Source organism: Thunnus thynnus, chromosome 16 (genome assembly GCF_963924715.1).
Source record: "Thunnus thynnus chromosome 16, fThuThy2.1, whole genome shotgun sequence".
NCBI classification, from domain to species: Eukaryota; Metazoa; Chordata; class Actinopteri; order Scombriformes; family Scombridae; genus Thunnus; species Thunnus thynnus.
In genome coordinates, this window is record NC_089532.1 from 5,297,328 (window position 1) to 5,312,659 (window position 15,332).

At 41.3% G+C, this 15,332-nt stretch overlaps 1 protein-coding gene across 1 annotated transcript in view; it reads right to left on the reverse strand.

Moving 5' to 3' along the window:
* atrn (attractin) overlaps positions 1–15,332 on the reverse strand; it is a 144,968-nt gene that overhangs the window by 11,981 nt on the left and 117,655 nt on the right. Inside the window, exons 27-28 of the mRNA XM_067615246.1 lie at positions 10,555–10,662; positions 44–158 (exon numbers count right to left, since the gene is read on the reverse strand). Coding sequence (XP_067471347.1) covers positions 44–158; positions 10,555–10,662 — 223 coding nt within the window. The remainder of the gene's footprint in view (positions 1–43; positions 159–10,554; positions 10,663–15,332) is intronic.

The window sequence follows — 15,332 nt, forward strand, 5'->3', positions numbered from 1 at the left end:
TGAAGAAACAAAACAAGTGACGGATTTAGCTGCTGCGTCTTACCAGACTGTCCTGGAGGAGGGATGCCACCGGTACCCCTGGGTAACCGCACAAAGATGGAGAGCACGGCGGCTTTGTTGCCAAAGCAAGGCTCGAGGGCGATGGGTTTTGGAACGGACTGTGGAAAGAAAAGAAAAAAAAAAGTATTACACATCACAAGCCTCCCAAATCCTGGTGAACACACGCCATTTTCAAAGCCACGGATAACGGAGGCTTTGCTGTTACTGTTCTTGTTTGTGTCAGCAACATGCACAGAAACCAGAAAAAAACATTTCTATCCCCTGTTGAGATACACATACTGATCTGTGGGCACAAATTGGATCCCCCCCCCCCCTCCTCCTCCTCCTCCCCTCCCTCCCAAAATCCCCCACAGTGCACAATTTCATGACAATGCCGCCTGTGTGTAGCGCGGGCTGCGACTGGATATCAAGTGGCGGCACTGGGAGCGGAGATTTGTGTCAGCGGTGCTGGCGGTGCACTCCTGCAGCCGCAGGCAGCCTGACACACCTGACTTTCTAATACCAATATCTCCTGTTTATCAGCAACTCATCCATATGTGGGGATGAGTTTCCCCCCCTGTAAACACTGGCCGGATCTGCTGCTGCTCGCCTCGTACAATATTCATGGGTTTAGCTCGACGGAGGATATGGATATGGAGAGAGCCGCCACCTTGCCCGCATACAGATAACTTCCTATCTCTTCCTCGCCATCTCTCTCTCTCTTCCCTCTGTATTTCCAATTCCTGAGCCGGACAGGAAAGTGGGCCCTGGCATGGTTTCACACACTCCTGACACTGCCTCTCAATGTGCAGTCACACACACGCACACAGACCTCCAAACACACAAGTTCAATCCCTTCCCACGCTGGTCTTTATACTCTGGAGAGGTGAGCTTAACTCCCCAAGTGGCAACGCTGCCGGAGTGTGACACACACACACACACAAATATAAATTCCTCACATTGAAACATGGTTTTCACACCTATGTGCAACTGTATACACACACACACACACACACTTTTCGCCTTTTCACACACAAATTCATCACAGCTTGTCTCTCTCTCTCTCTCTCTCACATACACACACACTCAGAGTGTAAGTGTACACACGGGAAGCGGGGCAGTAATGATATTCAGGCTCTGACCCATTTTACACATTTATTCTGTGCTCTGTCTCTCTGAGGCTTACCTTTCATACCAGCAGGATACACAGGCTGTCACACAGGTAGCTGGGGAAGTGGCACAAAGACCTGGATGCCTCTGGGTGTGTGTGTGTGTGTGTGTGTGTGTGTGTGTGTGTGTGTGTGTGGGTTCAGTGTAACTGATGCTGTACCAGAAGGGAATTCTGTATTTGTTTATACAGATGTGTGTGCTCGCTTATAGCACGTGTGGTTCACATGTTTATCTGTGCGACTGGCTGTGTTCATATACAATCTGACAGAGACAGGAATTTTATTCTGTAGTATTTTCACTGCTAATGTGTTGTGCATAATGTACCCTTTCAGATCTAATTTTACATGTCGGCCTCAAGTTTAAATAAGGCCCCAAAGCAGTTCTCCGTTAAAGCCAGAACTGCAATCGCACTAAAATTTCTACAACACGTCCATCATGGCTGTGTCTTATTTGCCCTGAAATTATGCTTCATAAAGGTTACTGCAGGTCTACTCAGAGAGGGGTGTTATGGGTAACTGTAGGCTGCAGAGGAGACAATGATCACACCTTACTGTTGTCAACAACATGTGCAGACCTGACTGTCATGCAAGCTGACTTATCCAATATGGTTATTAGATTAAAAAGGAAAAAAATAAAGTATTAAAAAAAACAGCTGTGCAAAAGCTTTCAGAAAAGCCACGTGCATATTCACCAACATGCAGGCCAGAGAAGCATGTTCCAGCCTTGAAGAACACTTGAACAATAAATTCACCATTTAATTATCATCTCTTCAGCACAAGGACATAAAAACAGTTAACGAGGGGTTGATTAGCAGGTGTTTCCAGACAGAAAACTGTGCTTAAACAGCAAGGGGCTGCGTTGGTGGGGGGGGGGTACCTGTGTTGCTTCAGGTACCTGTGAGATAGTGAAACAGGATCCAGGAAGGCCTGTTTATTAACAGATCTATGAGTTTGAAGGCTTATCAGAGTGCACAGTGATTTATAATGCTATACGACAGGACTTAGTTATCACAGCAGCATTTATTATCTGTTTTATCTGTTCTCATGACGTATGCATTACAAAGTAATTCACCATGAATGCATGCTTGCATGTATGTGCAAGGATGATGTTGCATTGCGCTGAGGTGGAAGTCGAGCCACGTCCGTCTTTTTTTTGCCGGACGACGCTGCGTTATTTCGTTTTTCTTGCTGAAACCCTCTCCAGGAAATTACAGAAGACTTTTTTTTGTGTATGTTTCTTCCTCCAAATAACGGCCTCAGAAAACCTCGATATGCATTTGACCATCACTCTCTGAATTTTAAACTTTCAATCAAAGTCTGACTATCCGCTAACTATGCTCGGGTGCTGTCAGACTGTATATAACAAGCTGCATCATTTCATGCTCCGTCTCAGTAGTGATTAAACTGATGTGAAACTGAAGGGATCTGTAGCTTGCTTAGATTAGTGAAGCGGGGGCTCGCTGCTTTATCTGTCTTGCCATTTAGAATAAAGCCATTTATAATTGCAATCACATTCAAGTACATAAGAAGATCTATGTATAAAAGCCAATAAGCCATTATAATAACAGAGAAATAAAAAGCAGCGATGTTATAGATTGCCTGTATGAAAGGGGCTTATATGTATGTATGATTGTTCTGTGCAGCTGAGAACTTCCCATGTTCATGCATCTTTGAACAGAGAAGGTTATTAGGAGGTTGAGTGTATGTGTGTGTATGCCTCTGAGCTTGCAGCAATTTTCAGCTGTGTTGATCCTGCACTCACACACATGCAGAGTTACAGCCCCCCTAAGAACTGACAGGGGGAATAGTTCAGATACAGACAAATGGGCTCATAGCGGGACAGACTCGCCTGCTGGAAACACTGCAGTCAAACCAGCGGCAGCAGTGTCAACAAACACACAGAAAATAACAAATACTCATACGCACGTTTAGATACCGCCACTATGTACAGCTTCTCCGCTCTGAATTTTAAACTATAAATTATTAATACAGTGCAGCGACTTTGAGGAATGAGCGTGATTACTATAAACAAACAAGACCGCGGGAAAGAAAAGACGGGTCACTGCTTTGTTTTATATTCTATCCTTGATTATCTGTCCCGTCTTTTGTCGAGTTACGTTTATTTTAAAAGGACAAAATTAAGACAAGTTTGTCCCGGAGGGGTTTACAGTCTGTACAGCGTAAGACACATGTGACATTATGATCTTTAGACCTTCGCCTCCAATAACAAAAAACCTCATTTCCTTTCTCTTTTCAACTCCTTCATTTTCATATTTTTTTTTTATCCTATAGTCTTTTGGAGGTCCTACCTGTCGCAGTTAAACTTCAGAATTAATTCTAAAACATAATTTAATTACATATATCCCAGAAATAACAACTAAAATGACCATAAATAAACAAAACCATTGCTGAGAAGATTGGCAGCTATTTTTATTTTAGATTTAAGAAATCTGTTTAAATGATTTAGGACACAGAAACAGCTGACGCCTTCTCTCTTGACACATGAGCTCAAACTTTCTCACGATGGCAGACGGTTACAATAAGATGAAAATCTCTCCTGTCATATTTATACTCATAAGCAAAGCACAAAGAAAACAAAAAGAGGAAATGAGGACGAGGAGCAACGATCTTTGCAACAGGAAGGAAGTGAGGATTTATGGGAAATGTGGATTTAATCATCGGTCGGTTGGTTGGTGTGAGAGAGGAGCAATAAGTCATCAGCTTTGGAAACCTTGAGTTTGGAATATTTTATCTCGTCTTAACATTGGTCGAAGTTGTTGCCGGTAATTATACAGTATGATCAAAAGTAATTTAACTGTGACATCATCTACACAAATGATTCACACGGCACTTTTGTCTCATCGTTTGCATGTGTTTATGTGAGCAATAAAGGGTTAATGGCTCTTTAGAAAGAAACAGTAAAGAGCACACTATGAAGTTTACAAGCTTCATAGTTCTACCTGCTACATTATGTGACAAACACTTAAAAGTTATAATCTTAAAGATTTCAGTCCTTGTTGATTTGGTGACACCTGTGGTTATTTGAGGACACAGTAAGCATGTATCACTCAGCTACTCTAGAGAGAGATGAGAACTCCAGCAACACTTGTAGTACAAAGAACAACTTTATCAGTTGACCGACACGTTACAGCTCCCAGCCTTCATCAGGGTTGTTCTTCATATTACGAGTGTTCCTGGAGTTCTCGTCTCTCTAGACTTCTCTCCCTTCTCCGTGCACCTTGGAAGTAGGTGCAGCTCCTCTGTCAGAAATGCGACAGATGAACAACTCGTGTAACTAATTTATCTCCACCTGTTTCGTTTTAGAGCAGAGAGTCTCAGACATGCTCATGTCAAGAACCCCCAGTTAGAGACACACACTCTCTGCTAAGATTTTAATTGCTAGACATGTCAAGACTGCAGAGAGTATGAAAAACCCTAACTGGATAAGAATTATTTGAAAATCCTTTTTCTTTAATTTGGTCAACTTTCAGAGACTAAAATAACAGTAAAATGAAACTTCTACTCATGTGGTTGAGGACCCGGTGGGACCCCGTCAAAGAGGCTGCGATCCTGCTCTGGAAGCACTTTGGAGAAACTTTCCGTAAAAACTCACAAGAGAGGTGGAAATGATCCAGATAATAAAATAGTAGACCAAATTGCCATTTTGTTTTTTCAGTTGATTGCATTAAAAGCCAATACTATCCCTCAGAGCACTGAAACGTTAATATCACTTACAGCTTCGTGTGATAAATGAGTGATGACTCAATAACTAGAGAAGACAACCGAGCACTCAGTGTAAAAATAATTTCTTTCCATTTACAAAATCATGTGCTATAACATCATTATACACCACTGACATGAATTTGCTAAGAAATGGGAATAAAATTTCTGAAAACTGTTCCAATACAGCATCAGGAGGTACAATATCACACTTGGCTAATTTTCCTCCTCAATCCCTTGGTACAAAAAAAGATGAAACAATTATTTTGGCCTTGCCACGAGCAATCCAACCAGGCTTAGTTTGCTCCAGTCCACAGGTCTGTTGTTGCCTCGGGCCAAATGTATTTCTCATCCAGTGTGTTTACAATTGGAAAAATGACGGCTACCCGTGATAACCTGAACACATCTGTGCTCTATGTGTAAAAAAAAAATAAATAAAAAAAATATAAGAAGACTGGCAGCTTTTAATTTCACAGCTTTAGGCTGTTGTAAGACTCGTCTGCCAAGTCCAATTTCCACTGCAGCAGCTGCGAGCTGCTCTTAGGTTCTTGCTTGTTAACGTGCTTGTTTCTCATTTTCTACCACCAACGTCTCATATTCAAATTGGAGAGGGAATAGGCACAGCAAATAAAGTTGAAATTGGGGGAAGACTTGATGTCAGACTGATGTGATGTGACAGTGGGGATCATTTTGATTTCGAGAGGCCACGTTTTTTTTTGTAATCGATTGAATTGTGAGTGTTCAGTCGGTATGGTTATTGTATCCGATGTACAACCTCAATTTCAACCTGAGGGTACAAGCCAGGTGCTTCACTTTCCATTTCTGACAAAAACAAAACAGAGTGCACTTAAAAAAACATGATTTATCTCTTTCAACAGACATGTCCACTTTATTTTGTCCTGAGCAAAAATTAATGGGGAAAACAAAACACCTTGAAAAATTCAATTATATATCCTTTTAAACTGCTTGTGCATGTCTTTTTTTTTTTTTTGCCTAAGATGTTCCCCAAAGGTAGCGTCTCTTCCTGTGGTCTTCTTCAGAGGCTGTATGTTAATAACATTCCCCAGCAGAAGCCTTTGTTTTATAGCGCTGAAGACCTCCTCTCAACTCGCCCCCCCCCTCCCCCTCCCACCCAGCCTCCCCCACCAGCACCACTCCGGAGAGTTATCTAGACTGGCCAGGCGGAGCGGCGAAAGGTTTTGTTAAATTACCTCCAGTAATTAGCCCAGCACGTAGGATCACTGCTGAGCCCACACAAACACTCACAAACACACGCTGATGTGGACGTACACTGCAGCGGCGTGCTGCTCCGCTTTCATCCGCTGCATTCATCTCTACTTTAGCAGCAACCGGGATGAGTTTCCCCCTACCAGCGACGAGAGCGAGTCGAACTCCCCGTCGCTATGACTCACCGGGTACAGCCACTTCCACTGAGCCAACTTTGATGAGTTTTTTTATTCAGTTGGCTTCTGTTTGCAAAGAAAATGACTGCAATAATAACACCTGTTTAAACTAAACTCTACAGAAAATAACAAGATAGGTTTAAGTGAATTTTATTACTAAAATAGACTTTTTGTTTCAACAATGTGAAACACCACTCAGCAATCTGAAGTGAACCGGACCTTCTGACCGATATATGATTTTTTACGTCCATATAATGTTGTGCAAATCAATTGAAGCCTAGTAAACAATCACCACCTCCAAAATCTTTAAAGAATTTCAGCAGCTGGTGAAAACCAACACTACTCAGTAGACTCAGTAGACAAGGATACTTTGCTAAACTGTGATTACTGCAAACAAAATAACCTTGATTCTTTCTGTACTTTCTGTTCGCAGTGAAAGTTATTCATAAAACTTGAGTCAGCAGTGGCTACTTGCAACATCTTTTTAAGTGTTCGTGCATTCTCTACACAATCGCTACAAATGTTCCCGCTTTTTTTGCTTCAGGTAACCAGGAGACGCTGCAGAAATACATTCTAGAAAACACAATTCTCACTATGAAATACGCTATAAACAACGTCAATGACAATGCACTTATAGATATAAATAAACCTTCAGCTATTTAGGACATAACTGTACAGCTAGTTGAAGTAAAGGCCCGACTCCGCCTCCTCTCATCGCAACATAATCGGAAAACATCTGCCGACTGCTGTCACCTTGAGTTTTCTGTGTGCCTCCTCTTATGCATCTCGACGAATAGTCAATCTGCTTTTCATTTACGACACACTAGTCTTTACCGTGCACTTATCTATGCTAAACTATCATAATTTAGCATTTCTCTGGTGCACTGATCTTTGACCGTTTTACTTTTGGCTGTCTGTACACCAACAATCATGAAATTTAAGGTTATCACACGCACAATTTTTTTAAATAAAGCAGCCAAATGTGTGTAATTGAATGTAATACACAATAAGTGCAGGTGATAACGGTGCAGCACAATCATGTTAGATAAACCGCAACTCTTTCTTCATCCCTCCTGCCCCTCGTTTTGTATCATATGTCCTGATTTTCTCTATTCTCATGGTATCTATAAATAAAAGCGGAACAAGAAGCGTCACAAAGGTAATCATCTACCCGTGATGCCGGGGCCACAAGCTCCATTTGGCAGAGTGAATATATCTCATCGACAAAGCAAGTTTGGACTTCCCACCGAGGCTATAAACAACTTTAATGATCTTCAGCTCACTGTGCGGGCGCCCGGCCCCCCCATATACTCAGATCGTGGGTCTTAATACACTACTGTAGCGTCCTGATAAAACGGCATGGAAACAAGGGGAAGAACCTGCTCCCAGTCGCTCAATCTGAGGCGGGAGGAGATAGGATAGTGTGCGCTCGCCGTCTGAGCCGGTGAAGGCAGAGAAAGCTGAGGAGGAAGATCTAAATTGGATCTCTGCTCCTGGGCTGCTCCTGCCCTGACGGTGAGGAGGAGAGCAGGGCCGGGAAGAATGAAAGAAAAAGAAGAGTAGAGGTGGGTAGAAGAAAAGGTAAAGCGGAGATGAGGAAGAGGCGGAGGGCGCCTGATTTCCACAGCATGCTGCATCTTTTCTTTCTACTCAGCAGTACGACGTGTGCGCGCGCTCAAGCCGACACCCACGCAAACACACAAAAGCACACGGTGATACACATGATCACACACACACACACACACACAGAGAAATACACACAAACAGAAAAAGCAGATAAGGCCAACAGAAAACCCCAGACAGCTGATCGGATAAGTAAAGGGCTAGTAAATTAGAAGAGAGCACTATAGTGAAGTAGACGAGAGAGCGGAGGAGAAAAGATTCAAAAGAAAAGAAAAGATGCAAAAAGAAGAAAAGAAGACAAAAGAAAAATGAGTATAAACCTAGAAGAACAGAAAAAAAGGTAAAGAAAACCAGAACTAAGAGGGGAAAACAAGGACACAAGTGAAAAAAGTAAAGTAGTAAAAGAAACTAGGAAAAGAGCAAAAAGAGGACAGAAGAGAAGAAGAATTGAGGAGTAGAAGAGGAAAAGAGAGGAACAGAGAGGATGAGAGAAGGGAACATTAGGCGGGTTAAGTGTAGACACGCGAAAAAGAAGCACAAAGGAAAAAAAAGGAGAGACCAGAAGAAAAGAGAAAAAAGAAAAAAAGAGAATTGATGAGAGAAGAGTTGAGAAGATAAAAGAGGAGAAGACAATTAAAAAAAGAGGAAATGGATAATAAAACCCACGAAGAACAGTAAGAGAAGACAACAGAAACTAAGAGAAGGAGAAAAACATGGACACGAGAGAAAAAAATTGAAAAGATGAAAAGAAAAAAAAAGAGGACAAAAGAAGAGAAGAGGAAAGAACATAAGAGAAAGAGAAAAGAAAAAAAACGATTAATGAAATTGCATAAGAGAGGACAAAAGAGAAGAAAAGAGAAACTAAGGAAAGAGAAAAAATAGAAAACACAAAAGAAGAAGACACAAGCAGAGGAAAGGAGGCAACACTAAGAAGAAGGGGACAAAAATAGAGAACAGAAGAAAAGGTGAAGAAAAAAGAAAGAGAAGAAGAAGTGAAGAGGAAGCAGAGTTTCTGTTTGAGCAGGGATTTGATTAGCTGCTGATCTTCCCGAGGGGCCCTGCAGCCTTTGCTGGGAGTAACCTTGTGCTAGGGGGGGGAGCCGAGCCCCCTTGAGATGCATGGCCCCTGTCAGAGCCGAGGGGCCCCGAGCCACCCTGCTGAAACAGCCCTATAATTCTGCGATACATCTGCATTCGGAGGTCATTCATCACAAAGTGCACAGTCACAGGTATACCTGGCCTGCAGCTCCGTGCCCACTGAATACTCAACTGCAATTTCTATAACTCTGCACAACTCCTGCTTTTAAATGTTCTCACTGCCGCTGCCTCTATTCTCAATATTGGCATTTAAATCTGCTCTAACATACTTCAACTCTGCCGGTATGTCTGACTGTTCTCGATAATAAAGTGTTCTCGACCGCCTTTTCCCACTCAGCTTGATCTTTATGTTTAAATCTACCCTGCTGCAACTTCAGCTGGCACAATCGCAACTTTTAATCTGCTATACGGACTTTTCTGTACTTTTAAATGTACTTCAAAAAACAGCTTTATCTATCACTGTGCTACTTATCTCCATAATTTTCCCTGATTAAATCTATTCCAGATGAAGACTCTACCCCAATGGTGAGCATTGGCTTGGCGTCAACATCTCGACAGCCAAACAGTTTGTTAAATTTGTTAATGGATGTGCTTAATTAATGCATTAATTAAGAGCCATAGTTTAAAAGACACACAACCCTCTGTTAGTATTTTTTGCCTCCACTCTGTATATTACATGCTATATGGATGGCTTTCTTCCAACAAGCTGTATATATCGTTATTGACAGAACTCGCTACCTTAGATTTCTCAGTCTGTATTCCAAAAACACAGATGGTTCAATGCACCAAAAACAAGGCTGTTAAAATGAATCATGACTTTAATAGTGTCCTCTAATGTTCTCTGTTTTCATGGCAGAAAACAGTCTCCCGTGTGAGTGGGTGTTAATTTATTTATTTATCTTCCAAAACGGAGAATATCTCGATGTTCGAACGAAACTCTTATCTCATTTCTAAGTATAGTCTTAATCTACAATACCTTACTCTCATCTGCATGTATTTAACTCCAGGGTTAACTCAATTCATTCCCATTAGAATTCACTGCCTACCCACAATAACTGGCTATAACTGGTATAATGCGCCGTGTTACTCATCTGCAGCCCACTTCCATCATCATCATCATCCGGTCTTCGCACTGTCCCGGCAAGTGTACGCTGTATTGACCCTCATTAGGTGTACTAGACCTGCACTAGACTTCAAAACTCTTCTTGCTAAGTGAGCTCAATTTAGCCTCCTTGGCTTGTGGAAAACTAATGGAATCACCTTAAAGAGTTCAGAATCAGAAATGATGTAAAGCAGATGGTGTGAGGAATATCTATCACTACGGGTTGACTGTAATCACAAACAGCAGCCGAGGGTCACAAGACTGAGCTCCCACTTGAGGGAAGATGAACCACAATACTGATGATGGATGGAGCTTCCCTACTTGACGGTCCTGTCAGCCCAGCCAACAGGTAGATCTCTGGGGTTCGGAGGCGATCGCTCTAAGAAAAGGTCGAGCTCACCTTGACGTTTCCTCCTATCAGGTCAGGCGGCTCCTCGTCCGTCTCCAAGGCGACGTTGATGGTGGCGAAAGGCCGGCTGGCCATCTGCTGCATCTCCCTCAGCAGTTGCTAGGGGGGGGAAGGAGGAAGAAGGCGATGAGTGCAAAGGTTAGTGACAGGTAAACAGACTGTCTACTGTCTATTCTCCAATCAACTGCCCAGCATGACACCGATGGGTCTCATCTCTAGTTACTGAGTAGAAATGATTAAAACAAGAACACATCTTGAAAACAAGGAGGCAGGGTTTGGAAAAAGTTTGCAGAAGTTTCATTTAAGTAAAATAACACAAGTATTATCAATAACATGTACTTAAAACTCCATTAATGCCTTTTTGGCTTGTAGGAAGAACATCAAGTTGTTCACATAACACTGACATATTATCAACTTATAAAGTTTATATAGCAAATTTGTTAGCAAACAGTTACATATGTACACATCCAGCAGACACAGATACAGTCGTGTTTGTGGCCACCCAACAAATGTCCAATATTCACTCTTCATCCAGCTGCATTTTAGCTGCTATATACTCCACTATGTTCACCAGCTAGTCGTTTGATGCTATGCAGGTAGTGTAAAGCAGGTTTATCATAGCTATGATAAATTACTGAACCAAACAGTAACAACAAACAGTTGCAGCTTATAATATCAAAACAACACTCTGTAGAAAAGTACTTATCATCCAAAATGGTGCATTTAATGTGTTTTTTTAATAATAACTGATTTTTTGTAACTTGGCATTATAAAGACCTCCTTATTGCTGATCTAGGATACATTAATAAGTACTTAATTAACTATTAATACAGCAAATACCATTTATAAAACCTTATCAGAAAGTGGTACCCAACGTAGCTGGATGTGAAGCTACAGTACCAGTCAAAAGTTTGGGCAGACTTTCTCATCGAAGGGAATGGGAAGATGTGTGACTGGCACTGTAAATTGAATTACTTTATGCACTGCTGGCAAGTTAAACCTGTAAAAATTATATTTTAACAGCTCTTTGTATATTTTATATGTATGTATTGATTGGTATGCAGAGTAACTCATAGTTGTCAGGCAAATGTAAAAAGTATATTTCTCTTTGAAAGGCAGTGGTGCAGAAGTAAAATGAACCATAAAATTAGAAATAAGCAAGAAAAGTACCTTAAAACTGTGCTAAAGGATCGTACTTGAGTAAATGTATTTTCCACTACTGCAAAGAGGCGGCACACTCTCATTTCAGTCTGATTTATAACATGGACCTTGGCCAGAGGAAGAGCAGGAGGGAGGTGATTATGAGGGAGGCAGTGGGGAAGGGGAGGAGGAGGAGGAGCAGAAGCTGGAGATAAAGGGAATGAAGGAATAAATTCGGGAAAAAATAGGAGACGGAGGAAGACAAGGTTTATGATGATGTGAAAGATGTGGAATGTGAGAAGCAGAAGAAAAGGAGAAGACGACGGGGTAGAAAATGAGGAGGGGGGAAGGATGAGGAAAGCAAGAGACCACAGTAAACAAGGCGATGCACCTGTGTCATCGACTGACGGAGCAGCCAAAATGCTAAGAACCGAGAAAACAAACGGCATCAACTGTCAAGACGCTAAGACCTGAAAACCAGCAGAAAGGCCCCTCGAAACTAAACAAAAACACCTGCAACTGTCACAGGAGCAGGAAGAACACTGACAGAAATGAAACTATGAAACTACTACAAGGGATGAAAAAAAAAAGAGAGAAAGTCAAACATTTCAGGGAAAAAAAAAAAGTCTAATTGATCGTTTGTTTGAAATACATCTCTTAGCTCTTCGGCTAATAAAGGAAGTCAAACAGTGACGACGGCGCTTCTTGATGCAGTTTATGTGTGTTGAGTTATGTGTGTAGACAGACAATCAAAAGAAGTTTGACACGATCCATTGGCCTCTGTCTCATTATAGTGAGTTGATGGCAGAGAGCAGGTGCAAGTAAAGGGCAGCGCTGCAATTCAACTTGAAAGCATACGTAGAAGAAATCACACAAGGCCTTTCTGTGTCAACAGTGTGTTCATGTGGCGGTCAAGGTTCACGAGGGGGGGGGTCGCATCCTCTTAATCCAACACTCGACAACTTGCAATTAATCTGCTGACCCTTTTTACCCCCCAGTGAGGCAGTCGATTGTGATTAGTGACATGTTACTTTCTATCTGATACCTTATAATCATATCTTTAACATGGGTTACAGGAATAGCTTGAGGAGAACTCGTTGTTTCTCTCTACAGAAACGTCTGATATATGAAATCTAAATTTCATGTCCTAAATTCTCTTTCAGGAGTAAGACAACTCTTTAAATTCCTGCACGTGTCTGTGGGTGTACGCTTGTATCTGAATCTCCCGTCAATCCTCTTTGTGGGAACAACTGGACTGAACCCTTATTTTCCTTGGCGACAGACGCTAGCGCCCATGTGTTTTAGCCTCCTTGCTAGCATGCGCGCCTCCAATGTCTGAGATCATGAGTTTGAGTCAAGTGCGGGACTGTGCTTGTCTACACAACGCAGGTTACAACTGCAGTTTAATTTTTTGACTGTTGCCCTTGGTGAAGCATACATATACGATTCAGTAATTGTGTCACCAAAATGTGCGAATATGCAAGCTTATGTATACACACAAACAGATGAAAGTGAGACCTTTGCCTAATAAATTCAAGTGCCATCAAATCTAAATGGCCACTGTAAAAGGGAGCACCGATGTCCAAAAACAAAACTCATACAACACCAGCAAGTGAAGCCAGCATGAACCCTTCTGTCCACTCACAAGTGGTACAAGCATTAGAATATTGCACAAATCAATCAATAACCACAGGTATTAAGTCCGTCCCTACTATTAAAACTTCTTCCTCCTGGTTTTACGTGTAGCAAAGTCCTTGAGTTCTAACAATTTCACTTTCCAATGACATGTTAAGTCAAGCATGATTTAATTTAACTTGTTTTGATCGTTAGCCCCAGAATGCTAACCTCAGCTAGCTACTTTCAAATTTCCCGCTCCGACGTCATGCACTGACTGGCCCCCGGTGGCCCACCCATAATGCCGGGTCTGGCTGAAACAATCAATTGACCAACAAAAAAACAGACAAAGTTAATAATCAGTCATTTGTCACGTAACAAGACTAAGAGGCTACAGTCCATGCTAGCGGTATTGCGAGGATGTATTCAGACACAGTGGTGCTTTAAGCTAACAGCTAACGTCAACATGCTTGCTTGCGTTTAGTTTTGCATGGACAATGTGTCTACATCTCAAAAAGGAAAAAGCTTTCATTTTCGCTTTCCTTTCCTTGCACCTCATGAAAACTAATGACTGTATTTACTGTAGTATTAGCAGGTTGATGCTGCTCTCTGTTGGACAACACTGATATGCAGTACACATCTTCACTGTGTTTTCTTTGATGTGGGGTGAAAAATCCTATTGTAAAAAATAACAACTCATTCAGTTATTAAAGACAAAAAGCTCTATAATTGTCCTTTTATATGTTTTACACTTACTTATGACACAGTAAATGTATACATACAAAAGAAATATTTAAAATAATGTTTATTCTATTTCACTTTATTCTTTGTTTGATTTGTTTCATTTAGGCATTTTAAATATTCAAGAGAACAGAACAGCTGCAACTTTGAACTCAGTGAACTGACTGCAGCCAGTTTAATGTCATCTGATAGAAAACAGTGCATAACTGTTACCTAGATACTCCATGAGTGAATCACTCATCATTCCCCTTTTTACTCACATTTGCTCACTAACCACGCAGCCATTCAGACTTCATGATAAACACAGGTGGTATAGCTCCTGTCTGGAGCCACTTCCCAAAAGGCTTTGTTCACTGAACTCCAGATATTAATTGTAAAAGGAATTTCATTAGCAAATGTGCAAGTTAATGACACACTGAAGTGTTCTGCCTAACAAATCCTGTGATAAAACTGGATTAAAAATGACTAATAACGGCGGAGGTACACTATAAGAGGATTTATAAAAAGATCTCACATCAAACAGAAATACAACGGTAACACAAATCAGTCATTACAAGCAACGCAGACAGATGGTTAATTAGATAACTGCTATTAATAAATAGCAATAGAATAGCATGCTGCCAAATAGTAGAGCAACAACACCAATAAAGTATGAATGGATCCAAACAAAATAGCAAAGAGTTGCTTCATTAGCATCTATAGCATACAATTAAAACCAGGCTGAAGCCCAGTCTAACTTCTTGTAGCTGTGCACTCTTGGCTGTCAACAAGCAGAAAGAAGTGAAAACGCGAATAAGCAACTTATTGTTCTGAATCCTGATTTGTCATGATTAGAAACTCCTCCGTGTGAAGCATCCAAGAGCAAAGACATGTAGCCTTTGTGAGTGTGATGACTGCTGGATTTACAACACAACACACTAAACGCTCTGCTTTATTCCACTGAGGTCTGCTTTGGTTGCTCTCTGACTGAAATATGACTTATTAACACTATTAACACTAAGTCCTGTTCATTATGAATCAAATCTGTAACTTTCTGTACTGACCAAACTGAATTAAAATTCCCGTCACTTTTTCAAAATGTTGTTTTCTTCTGTGCAAAGAATCGAGTTTCCCTCGGGGGGGTGAGGAGAGTACGAAATGAAGGGTTAAACTCATAATGAACTTTAAGTTCTGAGCTCTAGCAGAATGAACTTCATTCATAATGATGCAACGGGCCAAACCAGGCAGCAACAACATCACAGTCTGGATCTGTATGGCAAACAGCTCTCAGAAGC